This window comes from Furipterus horrens, unplaced genomic scaffold (assembly GCF_987537825.1).
Source record: "Furipterus horrens unplaced genomic scaffold, mFurHor1.1.pri manual_scaffold_12, whole genome shotgun sequence".
In the NCBI taxonomy this organism is placed as follows: domain Eukaryota; kingdom Metazoa; phylum Chordata; class Mammalia; order Chiroptera; family Furipteridae; genus Furipterus; species Furipterus horrens.
In genome coordinates, this window is record NW_028327182.1 from 42,768,758 (window position 1) to 42,790,677 (window position 21,920).

General features: G+C 37.3%; 1 protein-coding gene across 1 annotated transcript in view; it reads right to left on the reverse strand.

Annotated features, from left to right (window-relative positions):
• Positions 1-962: 962 nt before the first annotated feature.
• The window catches only part of SUGT1 (SGT1 assembly cochaperone of MIS12 kinetochore complex), a 57,099-nt gene continuing 36,141 nt past the window's right edge, over positions 963-21,920 (reverse strand). Inside the window, exons 12-13 of the mRNA XM_090258596.1 lie at positions 16,400-16,581; positions 963-1,172 (exon numbers count right to left, since the gene is read on the reverse strand). Of these exons, the coding sequence (XP_090114722.1) occupies positions 1,071-1,172; positions 16,400-16,581 (284 nt within the window). The 3' untranslated portion in view covers positions 963-1,070. The remainder of the gene's footprint in view (positions 1,173-16,399; positions 16,582-21,920) is intronic.

Sequence of the window (21,920 nt, forward strand, 5' to 3'; positions counted from 1 at the left end):
CCCACCATTTTCCTCATGAACAACCTTCCACTTCATGTCCAGTGACCAGAAGAGGCTGAATTCTCACTCTTTCAGAGGCTGAAATGATGGTTGATTTGCCTCCAATTCATTCTATCCTTAGCTATGGTGGCAGAGTAGTGTCTTACCACAAAATGTTACTAAATAGATACTAAACATATACACATTAATTTACACTCTCGGCAGCTACCCCAAACCAATGAAACCAAAGTAATCATGGGGATGTGAGATTTCCTAATAAAGAAAAAAATACAAAAAAGAAATAAAAAACCCTGGAAAAACCTAACCCAACCAAACCACCAGTGCATAATTTCAGGAATCCTACTGTGGCAAAAAAGCAGCAAGAAGTGAAGTTGGGCTTTCCTAAATCACTCTCTGCTTTCATCTTCACAGGTCAGCTTTCAGTACAGTTAATTTGCAGCACGTTCAACTCAGGTGTCTGTGTTTTATACAGGAATTTGGAAGGCAAGAATCAAAATATCAGTGCATTTATAAATATTTCCCATAAAAAGAACCAAATGGGAATTCCCTCTGATAAATAATTGCTCAAAGTTCTCATTAGAAACTTAAGAAAAAGGTAAATAAACCAAACTTCTTCATAGAAAAAAAAATTGTATTTACAACTTATTTCAAAAGCAGGTTTCAGAAGCAAACACTGTAACACTGAAGTTGAAAAATCTATGCTCACCCAAAGTTGCCAAGTCTGATAAATTAACAGAATAATACATCAAAAATAAGGCAATAACCCAAGATATCCCATGAGCAATTCCTCCACTCTCACAACTGTGTAGAACTAATCTGTCTAGTAGCAAATGATACTTCACTCCATGTCAGCATGTCTTAAATCCTTAAGAACAGAGTGATAAAATATGATCTTCATTCTTCATTAGACTCTTAGAACAGTTGAAGGAAAACAATTTCTAAAGCACAAAGAGGTAAAGAAGTATAATCTTTGAAAAAAATACTCATTTTTCAAAATTCAAGAATGCAGTATTAATACACAATGGGCATTAGGTGAATATATGCAATACAGTTATAGCAAATTAATTTATTTAGTACTTTTTCCATTCCATATCATCAGGAGGATTGATTTCAACTTTCCTTTTACCTACATCAGACCAGTTGGTACTCAAAACTGTACCACCAGACTCCATCTGCAATAAGAAATAAAAATACATTAATTTTTGGACCATATAATTAAAACAATATTTTCTCTAAAACTCTTCTAAGCACAGATTCCCAAATATAAGCTATATTTGGTTCAATAAAAACACAAGACAATGTTCTGGTTTAATCTTAAGCTTTCTAGAGAAGTCATCCCTGTTCTGTAAAATCTGAAAAAGAAACTCTAGAGTATGTGGGTAGGAGCATCATGTACACATATAAAGCACCATGTCTCCTCCCCCTGCTTATCGGCATGGAGGTATATGTGGACAAATGACTTTCAGATGAGAATAAAATTGGCTTCCAAAGAAAATGATGATGTAATCTCCTTTTCAAGGACAGTAAAGACCAGGCAAAGTAAACTCTTTCTACATTAGTTGGACAGAACTTCAAATACATGCAAGTTTATGCTGAAAAAAAATTTTAAATCAAGATGCATACATATAAGTACACAGAGTGTTTTAGTAAAGGACTAGTTATCTATTTAGCATCTACTGAATATATCTCATCCACCAACACTTGCACATTCATAAATACCTTTAAAAAATTTTTCTGGACCTTTGTTATCCTAATGCAATAAAAATTCACTGACTTGGATCATAGCAAAAAACAGTGTGAATCTAAACATTTAAAAATAATCAGCTGTCTAATGGATCTGAATTCCTGCGAAGATGGTGGAGCCACCAGGAGGGGGGCGACGTAAAAAAAAAAAAAAAAATCAGCTGTGTTATCAGCAAATGTTTAAAGTTACACACCCTACCATTACTTTGGAGCCTCACTATAACCCTTGCCCCTCTCTGCCAACCTCCCTTACATGGAATCCTTTGCATGGGATGCTCTTCTCCACCCCAGTTATTTTTATGGCTTTCGTTATACTCCAAACACAACATGTCACCATATCTCTGTTGCCTTCTTTGACTCTTATTAGGACTCCACCCTTGTAGGAATTTGTCTTCTGCATAAGCATAATTACCAGAAATATAACATGCATCACAATGCACTGTTAAAACTTTAAGGGTCTCCCTTCTTGCCTTCTTATATCTGCTCCAACTAAAGCTCCTAAAAACAAAAAGCATATTTTACTAACACATATATCCTAGATCTAAACATAATGGCCTGGCACCTGGCAGGCTTCAAATAAAATACTCAATAGAATTGGACAAGTCTATATAATAAACTACTCTTAAGAGGCCTGAAAGAAATATGTCTAGTTTATAATCTGATCATATTCGCTAATGACATTTATGTCCCCTCTCTCCTTATGGACTGTAGTGCAATTTAGCATCTCCCTGATTATTTTGTCAATGATGGTCTTTTTGGAAAATCATGATAGAGCCTATTTTGTTTCTTTTGTATTTCCACAAGGATGGAAGCAACCCTAAGTATGTTCCAGGTCAATATTGCCAAACAGATGGCTTATTTTATGGGTGTGCATGGTTCAATTACAATTAGGGAAGGTTCTGTACGAAAATGAGTGCAGCACCTGTAATCTATCTCTGAAATTTCACACACTGCTACTTTGGCACAGTCTTGAAAGTCAATACTGAGACTTACTTCTGGGGACATGGAGCAATATATTTTTCCTATTCTTCCCATTAAGTACAACTAAAAACCTTGGGGAGGGAGGGAGAGAGAGAGGGAGAGAGGGGGGGGGGGGAGAGAGAGAGAGAGACAGAGAGAGAGAGAGACAGAGAGACAGAGAGAGAGAGAGAGAGAGAGAGACAGAGAGAGAGACAGAGAGGGAGGGAGAGTGTGTGTGTGAGAAACATAAAACAACTCTGAAAGGTGAAAAGAAGATGACAGATCAGCTAGAGACCTTAGGACCCAAGGAACAACAAGTGGTGAGTTCCCTGGGTTTTCTTTCTACCTCAGATATCCCAGAGTTGGAACTAAGGAGGCTGGAAATGCCAAAGGGTGTAAACAGAAACAAACAAACAAGCAAAGCTCCAACAAAAGCCTGCTCGCTGTAGCCAAAGGACAAAGAAAAACATATGATAGTTTAGGTAGACTTTTAGACAATAATCGCTGTACTCCAGCTAAAAACCAAGGAAAACACCGTGGCCCCACCCAGGCCAGCAAAGGTGGAGTGGGGAGCCTAGACTTTCACCCATGCTAGACAATAATGAACCCACCACCTCTGCTGCCTGCAGTGTTAGTGGAAACATATCCAGAGTCAGAACTCCTGCTCCCAGCAGTAAGAAGGAGGTGCCAAGTGTTAAGAAGTTTAAGGAACCAAATGGCAGTAATGAGGCAGTGCCTTCACTTCTCTGGCCAGACTGGTTGTAAGAGAAATCCAACAAAGACAGAGTGTTTAAATAAGACCTAGAGTCCTACTACTTAACATGAAAATGTCCAGGTTTCAACTGAAAACCACTTGACACATGGGACTTCCAGCCAAGATGGAGGCCTAGACAGACATGCTTCGTCTCCGTCTACAACTAAGAAAGAATACAATTATCTCAAAACTAGAAACAACCAAAAGTTCTAGAAAATCGAGTTGCATGGAAGTCCAACAAACAAAGATCTAAAGAAAAAATATCCAGACAGGTAGGAGGGGTGGAGCTGGAGCAGAGAGGATGTGGTGTGGTGGCAGCAGCAGTAGGCTGGCAAAAAGTGCAGTCACATGTGTTAAAAAGTAGGTAGGGGCACCTGGGGAGTGCTCCCAGCACAAGACCAGACTGCAGAGCTCATGGTTCTGGCGCCAGGCAAAATAAAGCCTCATTCCTTCTGACTGTGCAAACCAGGGGGGCTTGGGGCGGAGGAAGAAACTGCCAGTCTCTCAACAAGTCCACTTGTGTAAAGGGCCCCCATGATCCCTGAACATCCGCAAACCCACCCACTCTGAAAACGATGGCCAGGGCAACAGCTAGAGACACCGGTCTCATGCAAAGTGGGAGAAGTCCCTGGAAAAGGGGCAAGCACTGAGCAAGCAGCATTGTTCCCTCTCAAACCCCTCCCCCACATACAGCACCACAACGTGATGAAACAGGTCGCCCTGTACTGGCCAATACCTACAGCTCGGCCCCTTACAGTGTAATAGGTGTGAGAGCTCTACCTAAGACACAAGGGAAACAAACACAGGAGCCTGTCACGATGAGGAAACAGACTATGGCCCAAAAGAGGAAACAAGGTTCCAGTGGGAGAACTAAGCAACAGGATATAACCAACATGACATAGAGTTCAAAACACTGGTGATAAAGATGCTCACAGGCTTGACAGACATCCTTAAGTATGACAAACGCATCAGGAAAGAAGTGAAGGCTATGCTAAATGAAACGAAGGAAAACCCACACAAAACCAATAGTGAAGGGAAGGAAACCGGGGTTCAAATCAATGATTTAAAACATAAGGAAGAAAGAAACAGTCAACCAGTACAGAATGAAGGAACAAGAACTGAAAAAATGAGGAGAGGTTTAGGAACCTCTGGGAAAACTCTAAACATGCCAACATCAGAATCATTGGGGTGCCAGAAGGAGAAGAGGAAGAGCAAGAAATTGAAAGCTTATGTGAAAAAATAATGAAGGAAAACTTCCCCAATTTGGCAAAGGAAAGAGACATACAAGTCCAGGAAGCACAGAGAGTCCCAAACAAGCTAGACCCAAAGAGGACCACACCAAGACACATCATAATTAAAATGCCAAAAGTTAAAGATGAAGAGAGAATCTTAAAGGCAGCAATAGAAAAGCAGAGAGTTACCTACAAAGGGGTTCCTATAAGACTCTCAACTGATTTCTCAAAAGAAACTTTGCAGGCAAGAAGGGACTGGCAAGAAGTATTCAATGTGATGAAAAGCAAGGAACCACAACCAAGATTACTCTATCCAGTAAAGCTATCATTTAGAATGGAAGGGCAGGTGAACTGCTTTCCAGACAAGGTAAAGCTAAAGGGGTTCATCATCACCAAGCCATTATTATATGAAATGTCAAAGGGACTTATTTAAGAAAAAGAAGATCAAAACTATGAACATTAAAATGACAACAAACTCACAACTATCAACAACTGAATCTAAAAATTAAAAACAAAGTCCAACTAAGCAAACCAGAAGAGGAACAGAATCACAGGTATGGGAATCATTTGGAGGGTTATCAGCTAGGAGGGGGAAGGGGGAGAAATAGGCAAATGGTGCAGGGATTAAGAAGCATAATTGGTTGGTATAAAATAAGACAGGGGGAAGTTAAGAATAATATAGGAAAGGGTGAAGCCAAAGAACTTAGATGCATGACACACTGACATGAATGAACTAAGGGGGGTGGGTGGGATTGCTGGAGGTAAGGTGGGTACTGGGCAGAGGGGAGCAAAGGGAAAAAAATATCAGGACTACTGTAACAACATAATCAATAAAATATACTTAAAAAAGAAAAAGATAACCACTTGACACTGGTAAAAAATACCAAAGTACAGATTTCAAATTCTATTTTTAAAAGAGAGAAAACAATAAATGCTAAGTTAAAATCATCTGAAAAAGTTTTTAAGATAGTCATAGTAACAATGCTTCAACAAGAAACTACAAACATGCTTGAAATAATTGAAAAAGTAGAAAGCCTCAACAAAGAAACAGATGATATAAAGAACTAAATGGGAAGTTTTGGAATTAAAAAATACAATTGAAATAAAAAAGTTAGAGGATGGGCTTAAGAACAGAATAGATGGGATAGAGAAAGAATCAGTGAACTGAAAAACAGAACAATATAAATCACCAAATCTGAATGACAGACAAAAGCGAAGATAAAATGAAGGGAGTCCTAGGGATGCATGGCATCTAACAAAGTATCTAACATTTGCATCATCAGGTTCCAGGGAGGAGAGAACAAAGATGACAGGTCTGAAAAAGTACTCAATGAAATAATGGCTGAAAATTTCCCAAATTTGAGGAGAGACATAAACCTACGGATTCAAGAAACTCAGCAAACCCCTATCAATATAAACCCGAAGAAATCCTTGCCAAGACAAAGAATTTGTCACAGGCAGATCTACTCCAAAAGAATACCTAAAGGAAGTTCTCTAAAAAGAAAAGAAACAAAAGATGGAAATTTGGAACATCAGAAAGAAAGAAAGAAGGAAAGAAAGGTAACAAAATGAATAAACTATGTTTGATGGTTGAGTGAACATTGTAACTGATGTGGTTCTAAATATATGTAAAGAAAATATTAAGAAAATTATATAAACATGGGAGAGTAAAGGGACATAGAGGGAAGTAAGGTTTCTGTACTTCACTCAAACTGGCACACACACAAACAAAAAAACCCACTGGTAGACAATGATAAGCTATGTATAATATAGCCTATACAATATCTAGAGCAACCACTAAAACTACAAAGAAGATACAAAGATGAAATCCTAAAAATGTTCAAGTACTCACAGGAAAGCAGGAAAAACAAAAAGAGAAACAAAACACAGAAAAAAAGAGAAAACAAAAAATAAAACAGTGGAGTTCTTAAGTCCTAACATATCAATGATGACATTAGCTGTAAATAGTCTAAATGTATCAATTAAAAGATTGGTAGAGTAGATAAAAGAAGAAAAAAATGAGGCAACTATATGCTGCCCAAAGAAACTCACTTTAAGTTTGACATAAGCTGGTTGAAAGTAAAAGGATGAAACAAGATATATTATGCAAAAAATAATCAAAAGCTCACCTGCTGTATCACCCAGTTCCTAACAAGCCCAGACAGGTACTTGCCCTCAGCCCAGAGGTTGGAGATCCCTGTTCTAAACAATCCACGACACAGTGAAGTCTCAAATGAAATCAAAATACAATCTGAACTGAATAAAAATAAAAATAAAGGTCAAAATTTGTGAGACTGTTAAAACCCACAGAGAGGTAAACTTATACCATCAACTTACACAACAGAAAAGAGAAAATGGGTCAAATCAACAATCTAAGCTCACATCTGAAGAACCCAGGTAAAAAATAGCAAAATAAATCCAAAGCTAGCAGCCCTGGCTGGTATGGCTCAGTGTATTGAGAGCCTGCCTGAGAATCAAAGGGTCGCTGGTTCGATTCCCAGTCAGGGCACATGCATGGGTTGCGGGCCAGGTCCTCAGTTGGGGGCACACAGAGGCAATCACACATTGATGTTTCTCTCCCTGTCTTTCTCCCTCCCTTCCCCTCTCTTTAAAAATAAATAAATAAAATCTTTTTAAAAAATCCAATGCTATCAGAAGAAAATAATTTTATAAAATAAAATTTAGAAAAAAATAGGGAAATTTTTTAAACATCAACAAAGAGCCAATTCTTTGAAAAAAAAAATCAATAAAGTTGACAAGCCTCTAGCAAGACTGACAAAGGAAAACAGAGAAAGAGAGCGCGAATATAAAAATTACTATTATAGGAATGAAAGGGAATATCACCAGAGACCCTGCAGACATCAAAAGAGTAACAAGGGAATACTACCAACACTAACAACTTACACAAAATTGACCAAGTCCTCAAAACACAAACTACCACAAGTCACTCAATATGAAACAAATAGTCCCATATGCTCTTAGGATAATTAAAATCATACTTTAAACCATGCCCCCCCCCCCCAAATCAACAGGCCCAAATTAAAAAATGTTTAAAGAAAAAATAACCCAAATTCTACACGAGTTTTTCCAAAAAACAGAAGAGGATGAAGCACTTCCCAATTCCTTTTATAAAGTTATTATTACCCTGACACCAAAACCAGACAAAGAACAAAAAGAGATACTATCAACAAATATCTCTCATCAATACAGACAGAAAATCCTGAAGAAAGTACCCGTATTTTTTTGACTATAAGATGCACCTGACCATAAGACGCACCTAAGTTTAGAGAAGGAAAACAAGAAAAAAAAATTCTGAACCAAATGGTTACTAAAATATTTAATCAAATATAACAGAATAATATTTCAACCATGTAAAGTGAACAGCCATCAAAAGCAGTATTAAGAACCATCATCACTGTCATTAACAAATGAGGAGAGACTTTAAGGTTCAAGTACTCTTCTAGTTTTCTAGGAACCCCAAGAACTCATCATCGCTAATGTCAGAATTTATGAAGCTCAGTTGCTCACAAGCACTGATATCACTTTCTTCACTATCTTCAGTTCCATCTAAGGCATTGCTAATGCCACATTTTTTGAATGACCGTCCAACAGTTTCATCCTTCGCTGAGTGCCATAATGTTTTCACCCATTCACAAACTTGAGTGATAGTGGGCCTCTTCATTCATCCAGTAGGTGTCAGATCATGATTACTTGCAGCCATCCATTTGTTCCACTCTTTTCACATAGACTTTAAATGGTTTGTCAATGGAAACAGAGAGGTTGTAACTGGCTGGTAAGACCCCCAGAAATTACAGCTAGAAGAGTCTTCATTTCTTTAAAACTCTTTTTTGTCATTTTGCTAATATGTGTTCTAAACTGGTCAAGCACTAATAAGGCAGGTTTTTTCAGAAGCCCTCTGGGACGACTGGACCACATCTTTTCAACCCATACTCTCATTCCATTTTCGTCCGTCCATCCTTTCTCATGAACATGCACAATTCCTTGTGGAATCACTTCTTTTAGAAAGATTTTCCTTCTGAAAATTAACATCAGTGGCAATTTGGTGGCATTTGCACAGCAGGACAACACAACCGTGTAATGGGTTCTCCCATGTCCTGAGGTTTTCACAGTTATAGTTTGGCACCTTTCAGATCAACAAAGGGACTTCATCCATATTCCCAATCTGGCCAATTTCAAAATCATTTTTCTTCCTAGTATCAATTACAAATTTATGAAGACAGAATCTTAAATCCGTACTTGTTTGGCATTTTTTGAGCAATTCTAGGGTTGGTGCGCATAGCAAGGCCACCATAGCCTCATAAATCTGTAACACCACAATTGTGATCCAGTAAAATCCTGAATGCCTTTCTCTACAGCAATGCGTCTGACTTCATATATTATCATTTTTGTAGAGACCAAGAAACCATTACTCTGGTGACGTGTGATCCATTCTTTCATGTCCACATCTAACTGTGGCCACTTTGCAGTATGCCAACAAAGTGTGCTTACTTTTACTTACTTTTTGCAGCTAATCCTCCTGTTTCCTCCACTCTCTTATCATTGAGGGAGTTAAGAGGTATCACTAGTTCTAACAGTCACTGAGAGTATCACTATCCTAGTTACAGGTTCTGGTGGACTACCCTCAGTGCCTGTTACGGCTAGTGATACCCCTTAGTCCCCTCAGTGCCTGTGTTAATACTAGAATAGTGACACCACTATAACTCCCTTTATATACTACAAACTTCAGCATTTATGGCTGCTCACCCAGTTACTGCTGGCCTCCTCACACAGAAATCTGATGTGCACTGGAAACAGTGTGGAAGTAGAGGAGACAGCTGTAGCATCTAATGGAGCCAGTAGCCAGCCAAGAACATGTTACTTCAGCTCCACCCATCTGCCCCTCGTGATTGGCAGAGCTTAAGACACAGTGATTGGTGACTGCAGGTGGTTCTACTGACATAGACCCCATTCAGTGTTGAAGGCAATTGGCAATTGGCACTGTGCCTCATACCCATTAGTAGCCTCAGCTGATTTGACAGGGCAGTGGTTGTAGCTGGGAGTGTCAGGTGGCTCTTTGCACTCTCCTAGGTCCCAGCTGAAGGGCAGAGGTTGATGGCAACTGACCAGATGCCCTGAGATTCAGCAGTAAAGTCGGACATTTAAGTGTCCCCAGTGGTTTCACATGGGCCCACCGCTTCCTCTTCTAACAGCTGTCACCACCGCTGACAGGTCAGGAAATACACATCATGGTCTGTGACGCAATATTTGCTCCATAAGATGCACAGACATTTCCCTGAACTTTTGGGGGGGAAAAAAAGTGTGTCTTATGGAACAAAAAATATGGCATTTTAAAATATAATTCAGCAATATAGAAAAAGAATTATATACTATGAAAAAGTGGAGTTTATTCCAGGGATGCAAGGTTGGTTCAATAGTAGAAATCAATCATATTTGTCATAGTAAGTCACCACTGCAAAAGGCTAAAGAAGAAAAATCATATAATTATACTGATCAATGCAGAAGAAGCATTCAACAAGTCAACAGACACTCACGATAAAAATCAGTAAAAAAATATAGGAACAGAGAACTTATCTTGACTGAGCATCTACAAAATACCTACAACTAACATACTTAACGGTAACAGACTAATTTTCCCTTAAGATGGGAAACTCACCACTCTTATTCAACAGTGTTAGAAGTTCCAGCCAGTTCAATATAGCAAGGAAAGAAGATAAAAGGCATATATATCAGAAAGAAAAGAAAAGTCCATATTTGAAGATGATATGATGTATAAAATATAAGGAATCCATTTTTGGATAACAAAGAATCTACCAAAAAATCTCCTAAAACCAGTAAGTTCAACAAAGTCACAGAATATAAGATAAACATTGGAAAAAACCAACTGTATTTCTAAATAATAGTATCAAATCAAGATTTAATATATAATATCATTTACAATCTCTCAAATGAAGTTAAGTACTTATTATATCTAGCAAAACATGTATGGGATTTATATGATGAAAACCGAACAATGCTGATCAAAGGAATAAAAGAAGAGCTAAACAAATAGGTTGGAAAATTCAATACAGTAAAGATGTCAAGCTCTCCAAATTAACAGAGTTCAATGTAATTCCCAACAGAATTTTGTGTACATATAGATAAAATATTCTAAAATTTATAAGAAAAGGCAAAGGAACTAGGATAAATTATTTTTAAAATCAAGAATAAAGTAAAAGGAATGAATCTGCCCAATTTCAAGACTTATATAACTTCAGTAATGAAAACTTTGGTATTAACAAGGGGATAGACAAGTAGGTCAATGGAACAGGGAACCCAGAAATAGACTCACACAAGAGTTCTCAACTGATTTTTGAGAAAGGTGAAAAGCAATTCAATGAAAAGACACTGAAAACCATGCAAAGACATGGAAGCTTAATAACATGTATTAAACAATGAATGGGTCAACAACAAGATTAAGGAAGAAATCAAAAGATACCTTGAAACAAATGAAAATCACGACACAACAATCTACAATCTGTGGGACACAGGGAAAGCAATCAGAAATTCACAGCATTACAGGCCTATCTCAAAAAACAAGAAAAAGATCAAATAAACATTCCAACTTTACACTTACAGGAACTTGAAAAAGAAAAACAAACAAAGCCCCAAGTGGGTAGAAGGAAGGAAATAATAAAGATCAGAGCAGAAATAAATGAAATAGTCTAAAAAATGATACAAAAGTTCAATGAATCCAAGAACTGGTTCTTGAAAAGACACACAAGTTTGACAAACCTTTAACTAGGCTCATCAAGAGAAAGAGAAAAAAAACAAACAAATAAAATCAGAAATGAAAGCGGAGAAATAACAACTGACGCCAAAGAAATACAAAAGACTGTAAGGAAATATTATGAACTATATACCAACAAATGGAAAACCTACTGAAATGGGTAAATTCCTATGTGACATCCCCAGATCTCAAGACCCCGTGGCCCATTATCCCGCCTGCAGCCGTCTGTGAGATGACAGGATCTATCAAGCTGAAACCACGTCCTGTTTTGATCGGTCTGTCAGACCGCAGCTGACAGAAAGCCAAACAGCTGACAAGGCTCACAAAAATCCCCCTATAAAAGCAACCCCCCTCTCCCCTAGAAGGTCAGAGTCCTGAACACCCATGGCAGGGCTCCCTTCCCGCTTGCTGATTTCCCCATTAAACCTCTGCTTCTCAGTTTGCTGCATCTTAGTGGTTTCCTGGTCGACCTCATTCTTACACTATGAACATACAATCTTCCAAAACTAAATCAGGAAGAAATCAGAGATTCTGAATAAATTACACCTAGTGAAAATGAAGCAGTAATCAAAAATCTCCCAACAAATAAAAGCCCTGGACTGAATGGTTTCACAGGTGATTTTTATCAAACATTCCAGGAAAATCTAACACCTCTCCTTCTCAAACTATTTGATAAAATTCAAGAAGAGGGAAGGTTCCCAAACTTGTTTAACGAGGCCAGTATTACTCTAATTCCAAAACCAGATAAAGACACTACAAAGAAATTATAGGCCAATGTCCCTGATGAACATAGATGTTAAAATCCTCAACGAAGTATCAGCAAACTGAATACAGTAATGCATCAAAAAGACCATACACCATGATCAAGTAGGCTTTATTCTGGGAATGCAAGGTTGGTACAATATTCGCAAATCAGTAAATGCAGTTCATCACATAAACAAATGAAGGATAAAAACCACATGATCTTATCAACCGATGCAGAAAAAGCTTTTGATAAAATCCAGCACCCATTTATGATAAAAACTCTCAGCAAAGTGGGAATAGAGGGAACATACCTAAACATAATAAAGGCCATGTATGACAAACCCACTGCCAATGTCACAATCAACAGGCAAAAACTACAAGCGTTCCCCTTAGGATCAGGTACAAGACAAGGAGGTCCACTTTCACCTCTCTTATTCAACATAGTACTGGAAGTCCTCGCCACAGCAACTAGATAAGAAAAAGAAATAAAAGGCATCCAAATTGGAAAGGAAAAAAAGTATATTCTCTTTATTTGCAGATGACATGATACTGTACATAGATAACATCAAAGATTCCACCAAGAAACTACTGGAACTGATAAGTGAATTCAGTGAAGTAGCAGGATACAAAATTAATATCCAGAAATCAGGTGCATTTTTAAATGCCAATAACCAACTAATGAAGGGAAATTAAGAAAACAATCCCATTCACAATTGCTGCAAAAAGAATAAAGTATCTAGGAATAAACCTAACCAAGGATGTAAAAGACCTGTACTCGGAAAATTATAAGACACTGAAGAAAGAAACTGAAGAAGATACAAATAGGTAGATGCATATACAGTATTCCCTCACGTATCTCAGGCATTACATTCTAGACCCCCACGCGATAGGTGAAAATACGCAAGGTAGGAAACTTACATTTATTTTAGTATCTATACATATTTTAAGGCTTTATAAACCTTTTCTAGTCCCTTATTAACCTTTCACACTCCCTTACTAACCTTTTCCACTTTTATAAACACTACTTATGTTCTTCAACATATTCTACACTCTCAAACCTAAGTAACTTTAACACCATATGTATACAGTATAGCAAAATCTCACGATATAGCAAAAATCCGCGATTAATAATTAAATATAATATTTTTTAAAATTCTGCAATACAGTAAGGCCACGATAAGTGAACCGCGATATAGAGAGGGACTACTGTTCATGGACAGGAAGAATTAACATCATTAAAATGTCTACATTACCCAAAGCAATCTATATATCCAATGTAATTCCTATCAAGAGTACAAAGACTTATTTCACACAACTAGAACAAATATTTCCAGAATTTTTATGGAACTACAAAAGGCCCCACGTAGCAACAGTGATCCTAAGAAAGAACAAAACTGAAGGAATCACATTACCTTATATCAAACTATACTATAAGACCATAGTAATTAAAACAGCATGTTACTGGCATAAAAATACACATATAGATCAATGGAACAGAATAGAGTCCAGAAATAAACCCACACCATTATAGTCAATTAATATATGACAGAGAAAACAAGCATATACAATGAGCTAAAAGATAGTTTATTCAATAAATGGTATTGGGAAAACTGGACAGATTGTGTGCAGGAAAAATGAATCTAGACCACCTTCTTACACCACACACAACAAATTCGAAATGGGTCAAAGACTTAAACGTTAGACTCGAAACCATAAAAATCCTAAAAACAACATAGGCAGCAAAATCTCAGACATTGCTCATAGTAATATTATTTTATCAGATATATCTCCCCAGGCAAGGGAAATAAAAGAACAAAATAAATAAATGGGACTACAGCAAACTAAAACGTTTTTGCACAGCAAAGGAAATCACCAACAAAATAAAAAGACAACCCACAGAATGGAAGAACATATTCACCATGTGATAAGGGATTAACATCCATCCAAAATTTATAAAGTACTTAAGAAAACTCAATACCAAAAAAACAAACAACCCAATTAAAAAATGGGCAAAGGACCTGAATACACACTTTCTACAAAGAGGACATACAGATAGCCAATAGACATATGAAAAGATTCTCTAAGGTCACTAATCATCAGAGAAATGCTAATTAAAACCATAATCATATACCATCTCATGCCTGAACAGAATGGCTATTATCAATAAATCAACAAAAAACAAATGCTGGCAAGGATGTGGAGAAAGGGGAACCCTATTGCACTGTTGGTGGGAATGCAGATTGGTGCAGCCTCTGTGGAAAGCGGTGTGGAGATACCTCAAAAATTAAAAATGGAACTGCCTTTCAACCCAACTATCCCACTTCTAGGAGTATATCCAAAGGAACCCAGAACACTAATTCAAAAGAACATAAGCACCTCTATGTTCTTTGCAGTGTTATTTATAATCACCAAGATATGGAAGCAGCCCAAGTGTCCATCAACAGATGAGTGGAAAAAACAACTAAGGGACATTTACACAAAGGAATATTACTTCACTGTAAAAAAGTAAATTTCACCCTTTGACCTGAAGAACATTATGCTAAGTTAAATAAGCCAGTCAGAAAAGACAGATACCACATGGTTTCACTCATATGTGGAATCTGATGAACTGAACTAACAAGGAAAATGGGGACAGACTCACAGATGGAAAGCAGGATGACAGGATGACAGCATGACAGCTGAGGCAGGGAAGCGGGGGCAGAGGTTAGGGGGTGGAGGGATTGTGCAAAAAGGGAAAAGGACTCATGGACATAGACAACAGTGTGGTGACTGCTGGGGGGATGGGGGTATAAGGGGACTAAATGTTAATAGAAAAAAAAGAATTACATTAAAAAATAGACAATCTTTTCAACAAATGGAGCAACTGTACATACATAAGCTAAAATAAACAAACAAAACCCCTTAATCCACGTCTCACACTTTATATAAAAATTAACTCAAAATGGATCATGGACTAACATGTAAAAAAAACAAAACTTCTATTAAAAGAAAAAATGTAGGGAAAAAAATCTTTGCAATCCAGGACTAGGAAGTTTTAGACTTGACACTAAAAGCATGATCCATAAAAGAAAAAACTGATAAATTAATCTTCATCAAAATTAAATACTTTAGCTCTGCAAAAGAACATGAAGAAAATGAAAGACAAGCTACAGACTATGAGAAAATATCTGCAAACTACATCAGATTAGTGGTTGCCAGGGATTAAGCAAGGGTAGAAGTGGGAAGGATGTGGGTATGGCTCTAAAATGACAAGGAGGGAACCTGTGGCAATAGCAATGTATCTTAACTGTCAATATCACAGTTGTAATCCTATCTTACAGTTTTGGAAAATGTTTCCACTGGGGCAAATTATAAACAGTACAAGGAATCTCCCTCATTTCTTACAACTACATGTGAATCTACAACTACCTCAAAGTAAAGTTTAAACAAAATTTTTTTAAGTCAACAGTGAAAAGCACAATCATGACCAGTTACCATATGGTAACTTATGTGGAATCTCTAAACCTCAAACACACTGATTAACTAAATATTAATTTTAATTATTAAATGTCAATTTTAACTTTCTACTGTAAATACAAATGCCTTAAGAAAGTAGCATTTTCAGAGCTACTGGTAAAAATCAAATGATTACATCTTCAAGCAAAATAATCTTTATAGTTCTACAGTTGGTGACTTGTCATTAACATCTCAAAACTTAAGGTGTAATTTATACAGCGCTTATGCTGCCCTGGCAAAAAGCCTGAATTTTATTAATCAATAGAGAAATTATTTACAAACCAATGAGTACTTAACGTGAACCTTCACTTGCCAAACACGGTTCTGGAAGTTTCCCTTTTGTGTTCTTGATCTCTGACATTGAAACTATGCATGATAGCAGAAGGTAAACAATGGAAGCTCATTCAGCTATTGTGATAAATCCACTAAAATAACTCCATTTCACCCACTACAACTTTTGTATTTCTTAAACCTTTTCAGTTCTAACTCAATAATAAAAATATATGTATATTTGGCATTAACCACTTGTTTCTTATCTCCTCTACAGGTGTCTAGCTTCCTCAATAATTACTCAAAGTTTAGAGCAAGAAGAAATGTTCAGACAATGCCTATTCAAAAAAGTCTCCTTTTAAAATTTCTGAAATTAACTACCACAATATATATTTTTAAAGTTTATGTTCTTACAAATGATTTGTTCATGGCACGCTTCACTTCATCAGAACCATCCGAATAGATCTGCTGAAATAGTTTGTTTAAAGCTGCGTCTCCCTCCAACTTCTCATTCTTTTCTTCTTCTTTGATCTCTCCGACCAATTTATCCCAATTTCTTGTGTAATGAGACGATGATGGGTATAGGTTCTTTACATCTATGGAGTAAAAAGAAGTGATTAATTAACATGTTGATTATGCCAAGAACATGTAAACTTTGTGACCATGGTGTATAGAACACCTTAACAAATAACAGGTTATTGAATTTCATGTCTGAAATAAATACTTTCTGATATACACATCAGTAATTAAATTTACACTTTTAAAAAGTGAACCAACATAATGTAAAATCAAGGAATTCCTTGTGAACAGAGTAACTCAATAAAGTGTCATTACTTTTGGTACATTATGCAAAATTAGATTAAAAACAGATTCTTCATGTTAACAATAGGGGAAACTCCATCAGAAGTATACAGAAACTTTTATATTTACAGAAAAGTTGCAAAGATAGTACAAATAATTCTAAAACTAGTATTTTTTTAAATATGCTTTACTGATTATGCTGTTACAGTTGTCCCGATTTCTTTTCCCTTTGTTCCCCTCTACCCAGTTACTACCCTCCTTCCAGTTGGCCCCCTCCACTTAGTCCATGCACATTGGTTGTGCATATAGTTCTTCTCAACATCTTCCTATTACTCCACTCCCTCCTACTATGCTTAATTCCTATACTATCTCCCTCCTTTTCCCCTCTCCCCCTCCAAGCTGACCTCCCTGTAATATGTTCCCCATACCCATAATTCTTTTCCACTCTTGTTGACTAGTTTGCTGTTTTGATTCCCTAGTTTCAGATGTTGGTTGTTGTGATAGTTTTCATTTTAATGTTCATAGTTTTGATCCACTTTCTCCTAAACAAGTCCCTTTAACATTTCATATAAGAGTGGTTTGGATTGATGAACTCTTTCAGTTTTACTTTGTCCTGGAAGCACTTTCTCTGCCCTTCTATTTTGAATGACAGCGTCGCTGAATAAGAGTAATTGTGGTTGTAGATCTTTGCTTTTCATTGTTTTGAATATTTCTTGCCAGTCCTCTCTTGCCTGCAGAGTTTCTTTTGAGAAATCAACTTAAATAAAGTCTTATTGGGACCTCTTTGTACATAATTCTCTTCTTCTCTCTTGCTGCTTTTAAGATTCTCTCTTTATCCTTAATTTTTGATATTTTGATTATAATGTGTCTTGGTGTGGTTTTCCCTGGGTCCAGTTGTTTTGGAACTCTCTGTGCTTCCTGGACCTGTAAGTCTATTTCCTTCCCCAAGTTAGGGAAGTTCTGCTTCATTATTTTTTCACAAAATTTTTCAATTTCTGGTTCTTCCTCTTCACCTTCTCACAACCTTATGATTCGGATGTTGACCCATTTATAACTGTCCCATAGGTTTCTGAGCCTCTCCTCATTTTCCTCACTTTTCATTTCCTCCTTCTGCACTGGTTGACTGTTTGTTCCTTCCTCATGCTCTGATTTGTTGATTTGATCCCTGGTTTTCCTTCCCTCACCACTTGTTTTGTACGTGTTTTCGTTCATTTCAGCAGGACTAGCCTTCATTCCTTCCCCATCTTGTTTAAGATCTGCTGTTAGGTCTGTAAGCTTTCTTATAACCAAAGCTCTGAACTATGCCTCAGAAAGATTTCCTATCTATTGATCCGTTAAATCATATATTTGCTGTCTGGTCAGCTGAGTCACCCGGATCTCTATCATGATCCCTGCCATCCTGACAGTTTTGTGTTTACCTTTGCTTCCTGGGCGGGGCTGCCACACCTCCTAGGCTACAGGGGGTGGAGCCCTGTGCACTCGTCACTACCAGGCGACCCTTCTCACTACACTGTGGTGCTTTGCGTGGGGGCGGGAGTCCAATATGGATTCCTGCCATTCACTCTCCGCTGAGAGACTGGGAGCTTCCTCCTCCGTCCCCACCTGCTCCGGCCCTCACAGTCCGAGGCAATGGGGATCTGCTTTCCCCAGCATGGGAATTGCAAGCTGACGGGTCTGGTCTGCAGCCAGGGGTGCTCCCCAGGTGTTTCTCGCCTCTCCTTAAATACGGGTGTCTGTGCTTACTGCCGCCCGCTGCCATCGCCACAGCTGCCGCTGCCAGCACAACTTGACCTCTCTGCTCCTGCTTCACCCCTCCTACCCATCCAGACGAGCACTTGTTTATAACTTCACACGTTGGACTTCCATGTAGCTTTATTTTCTGGAACTTCTGGTTATTTCTGATTTTGCGGTAGATGTATTCCTTCTTTGTTGTGAAGGGAGATGGAGCATGTCAGTCTAGGCCTCCATCTTGGCTGGAAGTCTCAATAAAATCTCTAGTATTTTTTTTAAGTTGCTTCATTAAGAAATTTCTCTTATAAACAAGATTTTACTGTTAAAAATGTGGCTTATTCTAAGGTACTTATATATCTTTCAGAGTAGAAATAAACTAAAAATATAAATAATTACCCACACCATTTGGCAGTGAGTTAAGACTTTTCCCACTCCCCACATTAAAAATATTAAATTACTTCAATAGGATATAATAAGGAATTCTTGAATGTTGAACAATACTACATAGGGGTGACCTAAAGTTCAATGCACACATAGCAAATAAATGGAAGCTGCTTGCAGCCAGACAGTCTACAAGCCCAGGAACTCAGGGCACAGTCAAGGCTGACCCAAAGACCAAAACAATCAAGATCTTGGCACACAAATAATTTAAAAGTAACTAACCTACCTATTAGGTAATAAGAGCAATTCTGTTCAATGTCCAATGGAAATATAATGCAAGTCACTATGTTAGCCACATATATGATTTTCAGATTTCTAGTAGCCACCTTACTAGAATCAGGAGAAATTGATTTTAATAACATATTTCATTTAACCTAATATATCCAAAATAGTAACATTTCAGTATGAAATAAAAATAAAATGTATTTTACACTTAAGAGCACGTCTCAATCCAGGCTAGTCTTGTTTCAAATGCTCAATAGGTACATGAGGCTAGCAGCTACTATATTGAACAATGCAGCTACAGAGCTTTAAAAAAACCTAATTCAAGATTTACTACCAATATTAGGACATATTAATGTTATAATCTAAATGTCCTTCTTCAACTACTGCCTCTCTGTATCTCCTTCCTCCCAATAGTTGAGAAACTACTAATTGTTCATTCTGTTTTTCCATCCTTTCTTTTCATCTATAAATCAACTTTCTTCCTGCCCATCCTCGCCTCAAAACAAAATCCTAACAAACCACATGGTTTTATTCAGGGCAAGCATACTATTTTCCAAATCCTACCTATCCTTCCTCTGCTAGTAATATCCTCTATCTCTGTACATTATCACTAGTAGCCAAAGGAAATTTTTTTTAAAAACTGACATGAAAATTAAGAGCCTAGGAAACATGGGTTTAATTAATCCTAATGCAGACTGCCCAGAAGGATGTGAGCACAGGTTCTAATCTCCACGCCCAGATAGGTTAAGCATGTGCCCTTATCTGGAGTCTTCAGCTTGCAGTATACAGGAATCTGGCATGCATATTAATTCCTTACAAAAATATAATAGGGCAGGAAGAATAGCATCTTTATGGATATGCAAAGCAATAAGTTTTAAAAGTCTGTAAAAGTAAAAATACCTTTATAGTTGATCTCAGAAAAAAATTAACACCTATACAGTAGATGAATTACTGAGAGATGAGTAACCTAACCTCCTTGCTCATTCACTATCATATCAAGTAACTGCAAAGATACTCATGTCAACAGAGACTTTCCACTGTTAGAAAATGCAGCAACAAGGAGTAAAATACAGAAGGTTAACAGAAGAACCAGAACTAGACTCTGAAGACCTGGGTTTAGTTCTAGACAATAAAAAGTACTCAGTGATCTTAAGCAAGTTGATTAACCTTCCTGAACCCATAAAACAAGAGGAACAATACTAGACTGCCTACTATATAGGGCTGGTCTTAGAATTAAATGAGATACTACATTTAAAGTGTTTCTTTGAACAAATACTTTGAGCTATATATAAACCTCAGCCCAAAAATCTCTGGAAGTCATCCCCAATAGAAGCATATAACATCTTTACTATGTCTTTCAAATAAAATGGGAAGGAACACCCTGGCTGGTATGGCTCAGGGGATTGACTGCGGACCTATGAACCAAAGGGTCACCGGTTTGATTCCCAGTCAGGGCACATGCGTGGGGTGTGAGCCAAGTCCCCAGTTAGGGGTGCACAAGAGGTGACCATAGATTGATGTTTCTCTCCCTTCCCCTCTCTCTAAAAATAAATAAAATCTTTTTTAAAAATAGCAATAAGCTTAATTAGCTTAAATACCAACTTGAAATTTTATTATTTTTTTACTTTTTAAGTGTATTTTATTGATTATGTTGTTACAGTTGTCCCAATTTCTTTTCCCTTTGCCCTCCTCCTCCCAGTAACTCCCTTCCCCCCAGCAATCCCACCCCCTTAGTTCATGTCCATGGGTCATGCATTTAAGTTCTTTGGCTTCACCCTTTCCTATATTATTCTTAACTTCCCCCTGTCTATTTTGTACCAACCAATTGTGCTTCTTAATCCCTGCACCATTTCTCCCCCTTCCCCCTCCCAGCTGATAACCCTCCAAACGATCCCCATAACTATGATTCTGTTTCTATTCCGGTTTGCTTAGTTTGTTTTTGTTTTTATTTTTTAGATACTATTGTTGACAGTTGTGAGTTTGTTGTCATTTTAATGTTCATAGTTTTGATCTTCTTTTTCTTAAATAAGTCCCTTTAACATTTCATATAATGGCTTGGTGATGATGAACTCCTTTAGCTTTACCTTGACTGGGAAGCACTTTTTTTTTTTTAAACAAGGTTACTTTATTTAATTTTAATTTTATTTTATTTGTCTGTTTTTAGAGAGAGGGGAAAGGAGAAAGAGAGGGAGAGAAACATCAATGTGTGGTTGCCTCTCACGCACCCCCAACTGGGGATCTGGCGTGCAACCTAGTCATGTGCCCTGACTGGGAATCGAACCAGCAACACTTGGTTCTCAGGCTGACGCTCAATCCACTGAGCCACAGCAGCCAGGGCTTTGAAATTTTATTCTTAATTATCCTACGCAAAATTTCATTCTTAAAAATTATCTGTTGGTGTTGGTTTCCTGGTTTTGCTAATTATTCTATGGCTTAGTTACAATATTATCATGCAGGGAAGCTGGGTGAAGGACATATGAGAATTTCATTTCTATAACTTCTATGAGAATCTAAAATTATGTCAAATAAAAGTAATAAAAATAAATGATCTGTTAGCTAACTTGGTGTTTTCTAAAAAGTGCCACAAGAAAATGTGTTTTCTGTTACAGAAGCAGTAAAAATTTAAAAGTAGCTGAAACAGAATGCTACCTCATTTCAATCATCAAATCGAAGCATTAACTCTCATCAAAAAGATATTCCTCTCCATTCATCAACAAGCCCACTGCTGTAAAATACA